At 42.4% G+C, this 18,365-nt stretch overlaps 1 protein-coding gene and 1 long non-coding RNA gene across 4 annotated transcripts in view; one reads left to right on the plus strand and one right to left on the minus strand.

Annotated features, from left to right (window-relative positions):
* NAMPT (nicotinamide phosphoribosyltransferase) overlaps positions 1-12,710 on the plus strand; it is a 36,666-nt gene extending 23,956 nt beyond the window's left edge. For 2 of the 3 annotated variants that reach the window (XM_063155511.1, XM_063155512.1), the window contains 3 exons: positions 2,015-2,155; positions 2,302-2,436; positions 4,155-7,055. In XM_063155511.1, coding sequence (XP_063011581.1) covers positions 2,015-2,155; positions 2,302-2,436; positions 4,155-4,268 — 390 coding nt within the window. In that variant the 3' untranslated portion in view covers positions 4,269-7,055. Of the gene's footprint in view, positions 1-2,014; positions 2,156-2,301; positions 2,437-4,154; positions 7,056-11,457 lie in introns of those variants that run through there. The other variant, XM_063155513.1, reaches the window with a different exon arrangement.
* Positions 12,711-12,768: 58 nt separating this feature from the next.
* On the minus strand, positions 12,769-15,556 carry LOC134417818 (uncharacterized). Its single transcript, XR_010027631.1, has 2 exons — positions 15,521-15,556; positions 12,769-13,413 (listed from the first exon to the last, which is right to left on the minus strand). It is a non-coding gene; the product is annotated as an uncharacterized LOC134417818 (long non-coding RNA).
* Between the last annotated feature and the right edge of the window lie 2,809 nt (positions 15,557-18,365).

Below are 18,365 nucleotides of genomic sequence, written 5' to 3' on the forward strand. Positions count from 1 at the left end.
CTGTTGCACTAACATCTGTTAACCTGCAGGTATCAATTAGCATGGAGCCTCAGCACCACGTGCCTTGGTGTAGGATGTTGTTTGTACAGGTAGTTGTTATCTTGCAGGTGTGTTCAGGTGAGCTCAGTGTCATTCCTGCCTTTACAACTGCACAGTGAGGTGGGCAGGGCACACTGGCTTCAGGCTTGCTCAGGGTCTGGACAGAACCATGGGGAGTTCATCTGTATTTACTCTTTAAAATACAGCACAGATAAGTAGAGTCCATATCCAGACGCAGTTAAATATAATTTCTTATGGCTCCACTGGGCATTGTTCTCAAGTAGAAGGTACATAAGATACCATTTCTTACCTGTCCTTTGTCAGCTTTAGTTACTTTGAGGTACTTAAAGGAGAATTTAATTAATTGCAATTGTTTATCTTCCCTGAGTGCCTCTTCTAACTGCTTCCAGGAGAGTCTAATTACCTGAAAATAAAGATTCCTTTTGCTCTTGGTCACTGAGAGTGTATGATGTCTACTACTAAAATCCACAGGACTGTCATGTATTTAAGAGGGCATTTGTTCAGGATGCAAAGCTTTCAAAGGGCTCTCTTAAGAAGAGAACTTCTCTTAGAAGTCATGGAGGTAGAGCTTGAGATGAGTTTTGCTTGACTTGCCGAGTGAGGCTGAGTGAGTTGGTACCATTGGAGTGGTGGAAACTCACTGATAAGATTTCTCCTGGGGAAATCTGTGACAGGAGGGTAGTGGGAAGGTGTTCCCAGGATGTCCTGGGAAGGTGATGGCTCTGCTGTCCACGTGTCCTGTTGGCATTCAGACAGTGTCTGTGAAGAGTCTGCATGTGACTAAGTGCATAAACAAAATACTGGTGTGCTCTTTTGTTTACAATACCAGTTTGTTACAGTCTGTAATTGGAATTGTGTTTTCCATTTTTTTTCCCCTCTGATGAGCCTTTGCTGTCTTTTAAAAAAGCAGCTTGGCATCAGTAGCTCCTGAAGCATTCCTGTTCAATGTTACTCTGGCATTTCTTCCTGATGCAGGACTCTAAGTTGCCCAAAATATTACCAGATTTCTGACTATGCTGAATTTTGAAACTCTGCATTTCCCCCCATAGATTACGTTCTTCCATTCTGCTTCTCACCTTCCTGTGTTTCTAGATGGATGGTCCTTTGCTGTCTCACCCACTCTGGTTTTCTCACCTGTTTTTGATAGTAAAATGTTAGAAGAAGAGAGTTTGAACTCCTGTTCTGGGGCTATAGCCATCATTTCGGGCTGTCATAAGAGTAACAGGCCAGGGAAACAAATGTTGGCCCTTTATGAGCATGACTAAATGAGCACCCATTACTCCAGGCTAGAGGATGTCACATTTGTCAGGGTAGAATCAGGGTGGAGGGGAATGGCACAGTAACTTTTACCTCCACTCTTGATAGAGTGCAGATCACGTTGATCTGTACCTGCTGGAGAAGGTGGCAAAGCAAACGCTGTGAGCAGTTTGATGTGTTTTCATTTCCCATCTTTGTCTAGAGTAAGATCAGCAAGTTCAATGAGATTTTCAAGAGAATTTCTCTGTTCAAGTCATTGCTCAGAGAGGGGAATAACTTTCTGGAGTAGAGCTTGATGGCTGCATTGTTTCAGGATACAGGCTCTGCTTCCAGGTCTTTCCATAATTCTGAGAAATTGGAAGGCTCTGAAATACTCCCATGAAGTTTTTTATTTTCTTTAGAGCTCTGTTTTCCTGGGCATTGCATCATTGTGCCACCTTAGTTTGGGAAGAATATGTGCTGGCCTGGTAATTGTGCTACAGCAAAAGCTTTCCAGTTCCACACTGGAGCTGTAAATAAAAATGCAAACAGTGTCCCAAGTATTGACCAAATTATTGCATACATCTTCTGGAAACTGAATGTTAGTTGGCTTAATTGTCTGTAAAAGCATCTTGCTTAAGTAGTATATTTTTATGGGAAAATGGCATGGCCTAAAAGTGTACTCCATCATAATTTTCTTTTTTTTTTTTTTTATTAGATTGTGGAGGGAATGAAGAAGAATAAATGGAGTATTGAGAATATTGCCTTTGGATCTGGTGGAGCTTTGTTGCAGAAACTAACCAGAGACCTCTTAAACTGTTCCTTCAAATGTAGTTACGTGGTGACCAACGGCCTTGGGGTATGTCTGTGCACAGCTTCTACCCCTCTGCTTTCTGGAGAGGCCTCCCCATTTGAAAACCTGTTTGACATTTCCTGTTACATTACCAGCATCTGCATTAGGTCCCACAAAGCCCTTTCCTCCTAAAAAAATCCTCTTCATTTTAGATAAATGTCTTCAAAGATCCTGTAGCCGATCCCAACAAAAGGTCAAAGAAAGGACGGCTGTCGTTGCATAGGACACCAGCTGGGGAGTATGTGACACTGGAGGAAGGCAAGGGGGATCTTGAAGAGTATGGACAGGTAGGAATCTTCAACATCTTCATGCAAAAATACACTGAGAAAAAGCAGGTTATAGCTTAATTTCGGAATTTATTTCTGATCTGTCATTTTGTTCAATTCCCATTTTATTACCTTAAAATGACCTCAGTACCAAATTTGGTAACAGCAGAATGTTAGAATGACAGTAGAATGCAGGCTTTACAATTACACATCTTTGGATTCTTTTTTTGTCTTCAGAAACACGAGAACATTACCACTTCTCCTCAAAACTAAAATCTCAGTGTTGCCTAATGTATACTGGCCAGGTAGTTTTGTTTGGCCAATATTGCACAATTTGAGTAGTGACCCTTGGTGAAGATGGAACAGCTGTAACTGCTTTAGCAAGAGTGTAACTTTAGTAACTTTAGTTACAGCTGTAATTAAAATGTGTTTCTACTTCTCCACTGAGATTTTTTTTAAATAGTTCCTTCAGGAATTAATGCTCTGTACGCAGAGTAATTCCACAGTTTTTAAAGATTCAGGAATTCAGTTTCCCTGTGAATTCTTTACAATTGTAAAATGGAATGCTGTTTCCATGAAATAAGTACAAACTTTATGCCAATCTCAGGCTTTCAGTTTGATATGTCTTGTGTTTCAGTGTCCAATAGTGAATCACTAAATTACATGTTGAGTCTCTTCCCAAGTTAAGAGGACTGAAAATAATCTGTCAAATTGCACTTCTGCTTTTAGAAGTTGAAAGTTTTCTGGTATACAGAAGCTGTTTTTGTACTACTAGGCAGAGGGTACTTACCAGGCACACTGCTTTACATAACTGTAAGCCTAAAACTTGGATATCTGAAAAATCTCAAGATTAAGAAAACCTGACTTACACAGACTGAAGATATGCTCTGGGCACAAAGATCTTATATAAATTTGTAACTTTTTTCTATGCACATATTCCTTTACATATGTTAATTATGAACATTGATATATATGTAGAGAGGGAAGGACCTAATGGTGAATGGTGAGAAATCTCTTCAACACAAACTGCAAGACTTGGGCTCTGAAATTAGGCAATGTGTTGTCCCTTCATTTTTCAGGTGAAATGATTCATTAAAATGTTTTGGTCCCAGGAAATTAGAGAGGGTCATTGGTGTGGTGCCAGCTCTGGGGCTCCCTGGAAATGACAGGGAAATGTCCCCTTCTGTGTGCCCATTTCTCTAAAGCCACAGGTCCTTGCAGTAGGTCACCCAGTGCAGGGACTGCTCAGTGTTGCTGCTGTGCTGACTTTTGTTGCCAGCTGTGCTTGTTGCCCTTCCAGTGTGTGCCAGCCTGTCCTGATATGCTGTTTTACAAAATATATGAATAAAAGGCACAGTGAAGAAAGATTTAATTTTTTCCTAGAGTTAAAAAATACTGCATTTAAACCTCTATAATTGGCTTGTGTATATTTGGTTGTGTGTCACCTTTCTTACAAACTGCTCTAGCAAGGTGTATTTAGTGTGTATTTTGCTTTGGCCAGGTACAGATACCACACTCAAGAGACCAGGGAGCACAAAGCTGCTGTCTGTGCACAGGATGACCCAAGCCCTTTCTTCTGTGTAAACATTAGTGAAAGGTGTCAGAAAAAAGCTGTAAAGATTTAGTACCTTGATAGTCTAAAGTTCCAGCCTTATCAGGCTGGGTTTGTGTGCTTGCTTTGGAGTTTGTGTAAGCTGTTTGCCAAATCACTCTTGCTAAAACAGCGGTGTTTCTTGCAGGACCTGCTTCACACAGTATTTAAGAATGGAAAGGTAACGAAGTCATATTCATTTGATGAAGTCAGACAGAATGCCAGGCTGAAGAACAGTGAATTACAATCAGCATCTCACTGAGTTCCATTCCATGTCTGTGTATGTGTGTGTAACTAGTTCGTACTGCATAGCTACTGGTTTATTGTACAGATTTGTGTGTTTGTGTTTTATGACATTGTAGCCAAATTATTTGTTGGTTTATGGACATACTGCCCTATCTTTTGCCAGTCTTTAGAAGATGAAATCAGGAAATGGTACTTACCTTGTAAAACATATTTAATGCTGAAGTGTGCTTTTTAGGGCCCTTTGCCAGTAGTGATTCAATCTGGTATTGATCTTTTCACAAATGAGACAGAGCTGCGAAACTTTTTTATATATAACAGAATATCACAAAATGGATTTACATAAAATTATCATGATTGCTTTATGTTTATATTTAACTTGTATTTTTGTACAAACAAGATTGTGTAAAATATATTTAAAGTTTCAATAATTAAGTCTTTCCAACTTTTCATAATTTTTATGAGCACAGACTTTCAAGAAAATATTCAGTGGGGGGGGAATCCATTGCCTTTTGTCCATTAATCAGCAAATAAAACATGGCCTTAAAAGTTTGTTGTGACATTGTTCCATTCGACAACTAAATCAGGACTCGTATCTCCTTAAGATCCCATAGAGTTGCTGACCTCACCATTTCTTGTAGTTGTCTGTATTAGTAAATCTGCATTAAACAAAATTACTGTTCTTTCTAGAAGGTTTAGGTATTACTGACCTTGCTGGCACAGTAAGGTGTGTAAGTGAAATGCCAAATTTGAAAGGATTCTCTACTGCAACTTAACTTGCCAAGTCTATCCCACTTGGTATATGCACCTCAATATTTTAAGAGTAAAGTTTTTAAGAGATCTCCTCTTCCACTATAGAATATATGTGTAAAATACTGAGATACGGAAGCGGTGTATTTTAAAGTAATTACACTTCTGGGTTTATTTTTCATATACTGTAAGTGACATGAATTTAAAGCAAAATACTGGACTGGGTAGTGCACTTTTTTACTTTTTTGTATTTTTTTCATTGATTTGCCTTTTGTCAGACTGGATGTTAAATTGTAAAAATGTTTAACTATTTTTGTTAACAACTTTAATAAAACTATGCTAGCCAAACTCCTACATGAATGGCAGACCTGTTTCCCCTTCTCACCCATCTGTTTGGGGTGAGGAGGGGCTTTTATTTTGCAGAGGGTAACTGTAAAACAATGTGTTTGAGAGATACATTTGAACTGTCTGCACTTGATTGTATTTGCTCTCTGCATATGCTTGATATAAGTATCTGCTGGAAAATGAAACTGTTGAGGATTTTATTTGAGAAGCTATGTAGTAACCTCTGAAATATTTGATAGTACTGTAGGGTGGCTCTCACTAGAAAAGTACCTCCCTTAAAGACAAAAATACAACAGCAAAAGCAAACAGTTCCTGTTCTGCTGGTGATCAGCTATCAGCCAATTGCTTAATATACTGATGTAATTAATGCTTCTAATTAGTAGATGGTGTTACTGGAAAATGTTAAGGCCTAAGATAATTTAAGCCTACAAAATTTTATAAAACATGCTTTTAAAGGAAGATTGAAAAGCCATACTTCATTGTTCTTACTCTCACCAAAAAGGGCCACATCAAGGCATCCATAATATTTCCAGGGTTTGTGGTTAAGATGTTTATGCCCAGTCTCAATAGTTCTTGTTAATAAAAACCTGTTTTTCACTTGTAGTGTATGTAATTATACATTTAAGTGATGTATTGTTTCAAGAATAGTGTTTTAGTAAAACTAAATGCTGACCTTTCACACTGAGGAACTGCCTTCCCTTAGCTATTAATTATATTGTTTGGTTTTGGCCCAGAAAGATTTTGAATCTGGCCTTAGGATCAGTAGCAGGTAAATAGTACAGAGCCTATTTCACTCCTCCACATGTGTACTAGGGAATTTTATGATGTATGGTTTAAAAAACAATAAAGTAAATGCTGCTTTCATTCTGTACCAATAAAAATTTTGATAACTATTGACTACCCATAACTGATATTTTTGTACTTGAGAACTGAGGATATACTGTGGAAGCACTGTCTTCATATGTTCCATGAAATACATTGTAATTGTTCAGTATTGTCTAAAACTTTTCAGCTTATTAGTTGGAAACTCAAAGCAAATTCTCTACTTGTGCATGTCACTTTGAGAAAGTTGTAATGTCACTCATTTTATTAAATGTTAATAACTTTAAAAGGGGAGGGGGGGAAAGAAAAACACCTGGTGCTATTCAGACCTGAACACTTGTCTCTTTGTGTTTGGCAGTTTGACATTCTGGGCATCAAGGAGTTGACAGAAATTACTGCAGTGCTTGAACCATACAATATCCTAATTCTTCCACATGAAAGCAAACAGCATGTTTGTTTGCTTTAAATTACTAGATTTGTAGTCATTGATATATTTTAATTATCCCCATTTCATAATATAATACAGTATTTGTATTTAAAAATAGGAATTGGGAATTTTGTGTTTAATACTCTGATTTGTAACCATATTTAGCGTAAGAAATGGGTTTTGTAAAACTATTTTTTTTCTTCAGCTGCATGATTATAAAAAAAAAAAAGATACTTTTTTGGTACTTTGAAAGATCTGAGGAGAGAAGAGTACTTAAACTGTTTGGTTTGCCAAAATCAAAACAAAGCTTAAACAGTTCTTTTCTTATAGGTTTTTACATTCCTTCTTGTTTAGTGAAGAATTCCTCACTTAAATCCTCTGTTAAAGTAATTTTAATGTACTTGGCATCAAATACCAGTATGTAATACACATGGAAATAAAGTTTAGTTCTGGCAGTGAAAATCAGAGCCATCTGACTGTGTCTTCAAGTTCTGATGCTGGGCACCAGAGATGCCATCCTGTGCTCTTGGTTGCCAAAGCCAGGCCAGAGCAGGGCTGTGCTGGTGCTGCATTCCTTTAAGGAGAGATGCTCAGCTCCTCACAGACAGCTGGGCTTACATTTGCAGCCAGCTCAGCCCTAGGGAAGAGAAAGCAAACTGAGCTCTTTTTTTCTTGTTTGGGGTGTGGGTATGTGTGTGTGGTTTTGGGGATTTGGTTTGGTTTCTGGGTTTTTTCCTTTTTTTTTTTTTTTTTTTTTTTTTTGGGTGTGTGTGAGTACATCCATGCTTCATTTTGTCTGTGTTGAAAAGTAAAGCACTTGGCTTTGAATTTGATATAAGAGATTATCCTCTATATTTGACATAATCCTTTCTCAAATAAAGTTTCATTATTTCAGCTTTAAAATCACTAGAATGCTTGTCTAAAGGCAAATTAACCATCAGTGTTGCATCCTTCAGCACTGCCATCTCCTCACTCCTGTCAGCCCCGAGCGGGTGCTGGTGGCTCCCAGGTCAGCCGCAGGGAAATTCCAGGCCTTGGCCTGTGCAGAAGGCAAGGGATTCACAGCAAGAGCTGCATCATTTATGTCCTCCTATATATAATCCTACTGTAACAATTAAAATTGTAACTGAGCTGAGCTGCTTGAGGCAGGGGCTGTGAGGCTGCATTGGTGTGATGGTAATTGCATCTCTGCATGAGGGTCCCATCAGGGTCCTGTAGGTGCACATCTCCATCAGATTTGTAAACATCTGAGTGAGAGATCATCCTCTTAAACCTGATGAGTGTGGCCTTATGTGGAGAACCTAAATTACCAGGTGATAAGGAAATAATGAGATTAGAGATGCTTTGTAAAGTCATGCCTACTAAATCCCAGTTGCTAACCATGGATGTTTTGTTCTTGGGGGGGTTTCCTGTTTTACTAGCAGCACAGCTGATCTTGGGAATGATTTTAAAACCCCCTTCACAGAAAGACAGTTGGTTTTAATTAATCCAAAGGCCTGAAAAGCACTTAGCCATAGAGTATTTCCAAAAAGTATTTTACTGTGGCACCATATTTTGTTGAAAGGTACCCTGATGTCTGGTGTAATACAAGCCAGAGCAATCCAGAAGATACAGGAGTGAAGTCAGCAGGATTCTTCTCAAGTAACATATTTTGTTCCATATAATTTTCTTGCTAATCTTTGCATGAGTACTCCTAATTGCTTTTTGAACAGAACTTCTAGAATTTTCAAGTTATGGTGAGGTTTCCTGGCATCAGAATGGCAGTTTTCTGCTTCTGGCTGGAGCAGAGGTCTTTTAAGGACAGATAAGGAGCCGTTGTGCCCCTAGCAAGGTTTTTACTTCCCTCTTACACAACTCTTCTCAGTTCAACGGCAAATTTTACCATTGAAAAAAAAAAATCAGTAAATTTGGGTTGTATAGCTCCCTTTTTTCCCAGCAGTTCATATAGAAATCAAACCAAGATATTTCACAGGATCACTAGATAAATTTGCATGAGCATGCTCTAATTTTTAGTATATATATTTATGCTTCATTGATAACTTGTTAGATCTGAGGATCTGATTCTTGGTAGTTGATCCAATACTCATGTCAAGTAATCATACTGCATATAGCCAGGTAATTATAAATTGCTGAAAATGGCTTCAGCATCTTCATATAATTACAGTGCTTAAGAAATTCTAGTGGGTAGATAATGGATGCAGGGAAGGTTCTGAGGGCCGGACATTTTTACTTCTTTGTCATTAATTTTGGTTATTAATGTAGCTATTTAAAGCTTCCACATCATCTCTGCTAGGAAACTTGTTTTATAATGTCTGAGTACTCATCATCAAAATATTTCTATAAGTAGTACACATGTCAAACAAGCTGCATGGACTCAACTTTATCTCTTGTAAGGTAAAGGGGAGAACTTCAGCCTCAAGCTTAATTCCCTTCCCTGCAAACAGGAGAAGAAATGAGCTGTTCTTCAGCCTTTGGGACATGCTTTCCTCAGCTTCCTGGTAAAGAACAAGGCTGGTGTGCTCTTCCCTTTCAAGGAAGTTTTCCCTATTCCAAAAGGTGTCACCCTGTTTGAAGCATGAGGAATTGCAGCTCGTTGTTGGATGTGTCAGAAGGATGACATAGCCCAGCAATTTAAGAGGATAATCTGTGTGAGATGGCTTTGGGTAGAGAGATGTCTGTAAGTCACAGAAAGGTCACTCAGAGCATGACAGCTAATCTCCCTCTGGTGGGGGAGCCTCCCTGCCCTTTCTGCCTCAGCTGAGCAGGTTCAAGTCTGTCCTGTAATCTGCTGTGAAAACATTGAGTCTGTTCAACCAAAACAAAGTGTTGCCAGGCCCCTGTGATTACAAAGCAGTGGTCTGTTCATGTGCCCCACTCTAACCTTAATCCATTTTTTCAAGCTTTGTATCTTGCATCTACTTAGACCAAGTGCCAGTGACAAACTTCACAAAGCTCCCCACACTGAGGGTTTTGCAGCCTCACCTCCAGCACTGCTGCTTGAAGACCATTATTTGTTTTTATTGCCACTGTAAATCTCCAGAAGATAACAAGAATTATTTCACCTCTGTACAAGGTTTTGCAATCATTACACCTTCAAATTAAAGCAAGTAGATTCATGGATTAAGATCAGAGAGAGGTGACCCTTTGTTACCTTTTGTGTCCAAGTTGTGACCATGAAAATGTTAACAGACATGAATCTGGCAAAAATAAGGATATATTCTCCTGAAAATTGGTTTCCATGTAAAAGCCCTATACTTTTACATGAAAACATATATTTAGAACTTTTATAGTCATTAATGAATCACTGCTGGATACTCAAGCACTTTAGCTTGGTTTCTGCAGGTGCTTCTTGACAGTCCAGTCTCACCCATGTCCCACGTGGGTTAGCCACAGGTTATCCCATCAGACAGGGGCTGCACTGGCACATGGAGTAGCAAGATAAAGTTCTTGAGTTCATGGAGACCACCATCCTGGGTCTTGTGTCTGCTGGGAAAGTCCAACACTACATGAAATAACCTGTCCCACTGCCATCCCGACCACCAACGCTGGGTTTGCTGAGCCTAATTCAGCTCCAGCCCTGGCTGTAGCTGTGCAGACTTCCCATGGCTCTTATCTTTGGAGAGAGCACACATGGTTAATCCCTGGTCTGTCTTTCACAGCCCATTGTGGATTAGGCAAGACCTGGGAAGAGTTTCAGTCCTTTCTTCTCTGTTACAACAGAGTCCTGCCCAAAGGCATTTTGAGACAAGAACCCATATGGTTATTGAATATGTGGTGTGCTGTAACCCAGCACAAGAGGAGGGAGTGACTTTGGGGCTTGTGGTATGATTGTAAATAATAATTCCTACCCAAATCAAGTGATTAGACACAAGTGCTGTCAGTGGTTGCTATAACATCACAGCTGAGACAAGGCAATTGAGGCAAGTCAGCTAAGGCCTCTGGTTCTTTCCCAAATGGCTTTCTCTATCCACTACTCTCTTAACACACGTGGAATTTGGGAAATCCCACTACCATCAATCACCCATGTGTAATTTTCCTACAATGGCATAAATCTCTGTGTCATACTCTGTTCTTGCCTGGCATTTGACTTGCCAGGGTTTGGTTTGGTTTGCTTTGGTATTAGTGCTTCTGCACTCTGTACTGACATTTTTATTAAGCTATTTTTATAACACCAGGACTTTCTATTTAAGAGGTAATAGATGAATCACAGGATGTCACTTTTTGCAAGGTTAGTATTATTTTCTCCTGTGCACATTGGTTTATGCCAAACTTCATGTCCTATTTTAATTTGCATTCACAGTGTTTCATAAAGTCCTTTTGCAATTCTTCACAATCAGCTCCCACCTTTATTGCTGTGCATGACTCAGCACCTCCAGCAAGCTGTCACCTCCTTACCCACCCTTCTCTACATTGTTTAACATGAAAAGCAGCAGGAGCTCCAGCACAGATCACCAAGTGGAGTTTCACTCTCTGAGAAAGCTGAGTAACTTCCTATTATTTTCTTTGATCAATGTTGTGAACGTGTGAGGACCTCTCCTCGTGTCTCAAAACTTCTTAGCTTCCTTGAAAACTTTATAATAAATCTTGTTGGATGCCTTTTTTAAATTAAAGAAGGTTATATCCACACATCTATTGACTCCTTCAAAGGACTTCAAAGAAGGTAACTTCCTCTTGCATTTATCAATCAGAATCTCCCCCAGGAGCTTAAATTCATTCTTTCTACTGTAATTTCTCCCTTAGTCTTACTGTGCCTTTGTCCACAAGATCAAAAGTCTTTTGTAAAATTGGAAAATCCAACTCCAGACAGCTCAGGGAATTTTGTGAAATGGATTCTTGTTCTCATGCTGTCTTTTTCCTTTTGCAGGACAGTGCTTGATGGTGAATGGCACAGGATTCTGCAGTGGGGGACCTTGGGATAAGAAAAGCACTGAGCCATTGGGACAAATCTGTTCTTCGGGTTTGAATTAAAAAAGGGACAATTATCAAGGGACAGACAAACTTATGGGAGGCTTCACCTGATGATGCCTCTCAGGGACTTGCATGAGCAGGAAAGCTGGACATAAAAACAGAGACAGCCCCTCCAAGCACTGTGGGCTAGAGGCAGAGATATCCTAGTTTGCACAGTGCTCATCCTTGGACTCTAAAACAAATTCTGTTCAGCAAGGGACTCAGGATTAAACCAGATTCCAGAACATTTTTGAGTGAAGAGCCATTTGTTTGAAAACCACAGGCATCATCTTCATGTCCCAAAAAGATAGATGTATAAACCTGGTCACCTCTATACTTGAAACAAGGATGTATTGGAAGCAGTAGTTCCAATGTGGGTGCCTCTGTCCTGTTTGTTGAGCATCAAGTGAGCCCTGGCAGTTGATATTTTATATAACACTCATTGTATAGGGATCACATACACATATGTACAGTTTCTACACACAAGGATGCAAATCTTTATATATGTGAATAGACAGATGTGTATATATTCTAACTATAGAAGGAAACATCCATAAATACTAAGGACATTCTATTAGTGATTGTTCATGGACTATGATCTTTCACAAACTCTGTGTACCTGGATCATGCTTGCTCTGCTTCTTTCTGATAACTTCATTTCATACATCAAAGGGTTGTGTAAGCAGCCTTTCAGCCACCAGCTGACTGGCAGCTTAAACTGAAATGATAATCTGTGGTTACTCCCAGCTCTGGCTCTGAATTGCTCCTTGCCAAGACACTGCATGTCTGTCTCTGGAGTTGTGTAAGTTGGTATTTGGCTACCTGCCAGTGGATGTTGTGGGACTGTGATCAGGCAAGTCAGGTTTGCATAACAATAACCTGTCTTTGCCCCTCTTTATTAGCCCTGACTTTATCAATGGAAGGTTTATGTCATTGTCTAGGTCACCACTGAGCAGAAGAATTGTGGCAAAGAGATCCCAGTCCTGTGGCATCACTGCTACATGTGGTCTTGCTCATTGGTGACCTGCGATGATCAATATTTTGAGATCAATGAAACAACTAGTTTTTAAACCACATAGTTAATTACCTGGTAGTTATATATTATTTGAGTTTTCAAAACCAAATTCAGTGTTGTACTAATGCCGTGGAGGAATTAACATTGCATTATGATGGTTTGCTTTATTCAACAGACCTGGAAAAATAAAATAACAAAAGAAAAAACACCAACCCAGTTTCATTCCCTTTTTACTACCAGCCAGCAAAATGCTCTGAATTGCAGTGTTAGACAGAATCTTCTTTCTCCACTCGGGATCTCCTTTTAGCTTTAAACAGGACCTGCTTCTGGCCAAATCCTTGTTTCTACTGCAATACCTAATGATGAAAAATAATGTCATTAGGTAGAGAATGTGTTGGGAATATTTGGCTGCAGAAAACGCAGCCCCAGAGGAGAAGTGGGATCTGTGCACGGGCTGGGTAAAGTCACAGGAGGAGCAGGGTGACCTGGGGACAGCCCAGGCCTCTTTTGTCAGCCATCCCAGGACCCTGAGCTGCTCCAGCCAGGACCTGACAGCCCATGGTGGCTCAACAAACCTCTCTGGGAGAGGAGCCTGTGCAGCTTTGGAGCAGCTCAAATGCAAGTGTGTGCTGCATTTAGGGATTGCCTAGAGTGCATCAGAACAACACACCACAACACACCTCCCAGGGCCTGCCCTGGGTACCTGCCTGTTCCTCCAGCCCTGCTTGCTTGCTCAGAGCCAGGAGTGTTCATTTTCTGCAGAAATACCCAGATACCCACTGCAGCCTCCATGAGCAGCCTCCTGGGGCCTATGGGATCCATGGGGTAGCAGAGAGCTGTGCCTGGGGTGGTGTCCACCTGTGCAGGACAGACACAAAGCAAAACAACGTTGTGCAGCTATGGGGAATGCCAGATCCCTCTGTCTGCATCTAAGAAAAGCCAGAGGGATGAGCACAGTTTTGAGTATCCTGCTCAGCTTTCCTGTATAGCTTTCACTGGAGACCTATCAGCTCCTAAAATCTTGGCTATAGCTTACTGAAATACACTTTGCCTTTACTATCACACCTGTCCAAGGGGAGGGAAGGAAGGAGAGGAGAGGAGAGGAGAGGAGAGGAGAGGAGAGGAGAGGAGAGGAGAGGAGAGGAGAGGAGAGGAGAGGAGAGGAGAGGAGAGGAGAGGAGAGGAGAGGAGAGGAGAGGAGAGGAGAGGAGAGGAGAGGAGAGGAGAGGAGAGGAGAGGAGAGGAGAGGAGAGGAGAGGAGAGGAGAGGAGAGGAGAGGAGAGGAGAGGAGAGGAGAGGAGAGGAGAGGAGAGGAAAGGAGAGGAAGCTGCAGCACATCCTTTCCATCAGCAGCTGCCACCCAGATGCTCTCAGGAGGGATCTCTGTCCCTGCAGCCCCTGGGGTGACTCCACTCCCAGATCAGCCCAATCCAAAGGTCGGTTCAGGCTCCAAAAGGAGAGCACAGCCCTGGCTGATGGGCAGGTGTGGCACAGCCCGTGGCCCGTGGAAGGCACTCTGTATTCCTGCCTCATTCATTGGCATTTCCTTCCAGATAAGATCCTCTCAGTGTCAGCTTGGTGCTGCTCAGAAATGGGCAGCAGCAACACCTGGAAGGAAAACTAATTTCAAAAGTGGAAGAATCCGGGATTCCCTGATGTCTTTCTCTGCTGCATGAATAACACACCACACAGCCACAGTGTTTGTAAGTAGACTCTCTGTATTTTTAGCAACTGATCTATGAGATCATTTTGCTATTTTCAGTTGTTTGTGACTTGGGATTTTTCTGCTAGGAACAGAGTGAGTGGGAGGAGCACCCACCCTCAGCTTCCAGTGAGGGCCTGAGCAGACCCTGTGTGCCCAGTAATTAATACTCATTTTCTGAACAGCTTACCTCCTGGAGCATCGTCAGTGCAGGGCATCTGCTGCAGTCTGAGAAATGCCCTCTAGTGTTCTACCAGGATGCAGGAGAATGAGCACACAGCCAGGAAAAGTCCAGACAGCCTCCAGTGAGCTGACCAACAGCTTCCATGTAGGCAGGCAGCCTGCCTGTGGGCCTGGCTGGGCTCTCCCAGCCCCATTCACAAGCAAACAGCCTGTTGCTTAAAGCCACAAATACAACTCCTGCATGTGCCCTTTGGTGACTCGGTGGATTCAGCGCAAGGGGTCTCACAGCACCTTTCCATGTCCTGCAGGTCCTGCACCATTCCCAGTGTCCACACAGGCTGGCTACAGCACCCATGTCTGCCAGCTGGGCACCATGAGCAGCCTGGCCTCCAAAGGGGCATCTTGAGCATCTCCTGCCCCTGTCCTGCCGCCCTGGGGCACTGCAGTGAGCCTTTAGTGCATTTCTTACCTCAGAGCACAGACTGTGACCCTGAGTGCTGCTGTTCATTCATTGAATAAGGATGCAATAATTAATTGACTGAGAGATAAACCATAGATTTAATTATATGTCGAGCCTGCAGGATTCCCTCAACACCACCCACACTGTGCTAAAACTGTTGATTTCTGCACGGATGGCAGAATTTTAACATGTATTAAACAGAGTCATCCTTTTGCCCCAGAGCCAGGCTCAGAGGAGGTGATGTACTGGGGCTGCCTGTACATGGCACAGCCCTGGCAGGGCAGGGGTTGGAATGAGGGGCTGCCAGCCACAGCTCCAGGCCCTCCTCCTGGCACCCTGCTCTCAGCCTTAGCCCCCTGCTCCACCCAGCAATTGTTTCTCATTGCAGATGTGATTTCCTGGTAGCAGCCTGAGTTCTCCCTTTTCTCCCCCATGGGCAAGGTATGGACATGCACCCACCTCTCTCATGGCATAAACAATCTCCCACTGCAACAGGCCTTATAAACAGCAGCTCATTCTCCTTCCCCAGCAAACCTGAACCACATCAGCCACCCTCCACCAGTCCCTGCAGCAGCACCACCAGCACCACCATCCCCTCTGCCCAGTGTGGGGACACTCACCCGCAGTGTCTGTCTGTCCTCACAGGGACTGCCCCAAGCAGGACGTGTGGACTTGGCTCACACCCCACTCCTGATGACCTTGGCAGAGTAGCAGGGCTTCCAGCCAGCATGAAACTCTGGCTCTGGAAACACAAGGGCAAACCTGGGGCCAGAAAAGCTGAATTTCACCTGTGCACACCCCCAAGTTCCAGCTCAATTTTGCATGTTGAGAGCTTTGGCAGGACTTCCATGAGTGATGTCTCAACAATGACCCAAAAACCCCTCATGGAGCCACAGGGCAAGGGAGGAGCTCCCAAGCAGCCTCACGGCCACCTCTGGCTTTCAGTGAGAAACAGCTCAGCCTTGGCACTTTGGTGTTTCCACAGCTCCATGTTCACCAGCTCAGCCACAGGAGTTTTAAGCTCCTTTACTACATTTTTTATAGAGATTATAAGAGTACAAATTGGCACTTTCAGTACCAAAAGGAGGCTGTTTATCTATTTTTGTTTCCTTTTGTGTTAGAAGAGGAGAGTGAAAGAAAATATGAACTTGCTTTCTCCAAGAAAACAAACTGACTTTTGAGTGTTATAAAAGACTTTATACAAGAATTTGGCTGAAGAGGACTGGAATTTCTTCTGTGAAACATATTTTTCCTTAAAAAATGCCAGTTTGCAGGAAGGCTTGGTTTAAGTGAATCTGCCCATTTGATAGCTACTTAGAAAATTTTTGAACTGCTGAAAGGCTCGATTTGTCAGCATAAGCCTTCAATAAAATTTATAAAATTTTATTTATAAAAAATTTATCTACAGGTAGAATTTTAAAAATTAGAACTTAAAAAGCAGAAAAAAATAAATACAATTTAAATTAAAATGAACTATTTTTGCATAATTTAAATCCAAAATGTTTAAACTGACCTACTCCAAGACACATTGTGATCATCACAACAGCTTTGAGATGTGCCTTTCTGGGCAGTGGAAAGTTCACTCACCTCCAGGTAAAGCTGCCCTGGAAAGCCTCAGGCAGGTGTAGAGCAGGCTGTGGGTGGAAGTTTCATGCCTGTGCTCCAGAGAAAACTGGAACCTTGCTCAGTGAAACAGGTGATTCAAGCATCATAAAGCATTCATTGCCATAAAAAATAAAAGTGCCTGGAGCTTTTGGAGTAAATCAAGTACAAGCTCAAAGATCATCAGTCAGGGATGCCTTTAATAGATATTTAACTAATTATTGGATCATGCAATTCCTAGTTCCCTTCTAGTAGACATTTTAAACTAATTAACAGGTATCTGTGCGCTGATCTCACACCACAGCCCAGTGTCCTCCTCCTATTCCTGTCCATCTTTCTGACCTCCTCTGTCGTTGGGTGGAACTGGTTTCTTTTGAGGACCATCTTTACTTTAACCATTTATTTAGTAGATTTGTTTTGACAATCAAACTAGCATTAAAAATGCTGATTTTAAACCAGCCCCAGGGTAACAGCTTTGGGCTGAGCTGCTTTAGATTTCAGACACAAGAAACCAGTGCTGGGCTTGCTGAGGGTGCTCAGTGGCAGGATGCATCACACCCAGCTTTGCCTCTTGCCTCTTTTCTCTCAACAGGACTACAAGGTCCTGTACAGGGAAATTATTTATAACCTCTACTATCATAAAAGAAATTAGGTAGACACCCACACAGGAACACTCTAGTTAGGATCTAGAACTGCATTTTGCCTAAAGAGAGAGCTGGCATCTCCTGGAGTGAAAGATTGCATTTGCCCTCCACAAAGGACAAGAAAATGGGAGGATGTCCTCACCTCTGTGGACAGATGGACAGGTATATCCATCCTGCACCTCTTCAAAGGTGCAAAGCCTTCATGCCCAGTGGTGTGTTCACTCTCAGGCTGGTGCTGTTTCCTGGAGGCTGGGACCTGCTGGAGCAATCCCATGGGCACAAGAGCAATTTGTGTGTTTTGACTTAAGGGTGACATCAGAATGCCTTCACAGCAGTGTGCTGGAGCAAGGCTGCTGGTCAAACTTGCCACTGTGTGATGGGATTGTGAGCTTTGGGAGAAGCAGTATCAATCTATCTCAGCATCTTCAGCCTCTGTTACAGGAAGAGCCATCTGATTCTGTGAGCACTTTCCCCACATCCCACTATGGTCCAAGGAAATTTCTTAGCTGCCTCCTCCCTCCTGTGCTGGGGCACTTCTTGTTGGGAGGGTAGGGGATAATGTCTCTCTCCCTCTGTGCTCCCAGGCTGAGCAGCTGCCCCCCAGCTGGCAGGGACACTGCCACCCTCATCCTCACCATGGGGTTCCCTGAAGACAATGTGGCAGCACCAGGGATGGCACAGTGCACAGGACAGTCCGTGCGTCACACACGTCAGTCACCGTGCCGCTTGTCACCCGGCTGCAGGGTGACTGCTGATCTCTCACTGATTGTAATTCTTTTTAATGAGAGCAGATGGACTTTAAACCTCCAAAGGAGTGATTTCAGGGGCAGGGGAAGGTCGATGCATGGCCCAGTCTTGTTGAGCAACTTTGTGTGCTCAGGCTAAGATGAATTAGCTGGTGGTGGGTGAGAAATGTGTGGCTGTGCCTCTGCTCCAGGAGACACCCACCCATCCTGCAACTCAGGCAGACCCTGGCTGCTGTGACCTCCCCCAGCTCTATGGGGATACCAACTGTAGCCATGATATTTTCTGAAAAATCCTTTCCTTAGGGTTTTTTCTCCTGAGAAGCTGAGAGGCCTCAGGAACAAAATGTAAACAATGATTATCTGCTGCTGTGGAATGCAACAGGTGCATCTGTGATTGGTCTCATGTGGTTGTTTCTAATTCATGGCCAATCACAGTCAGCTGGCTTGGACTCTCTGTCCAAGACACAGGCCTT

Source organism: Melospiza melodia, chromosome 4 (genome assembly GCF_035770615.1).
Source record: "Melospiza melodia melodia isolate bMelMel2 chromosome 4, bMelMel2.pri, whole genome shotgun sequence".
Taxonomy (NCBI): Eukaryota; Metazoa; Chordata; class Aves; order Passeriformes; family Passerellidae; genus Melospiza; species Melospiza melodia.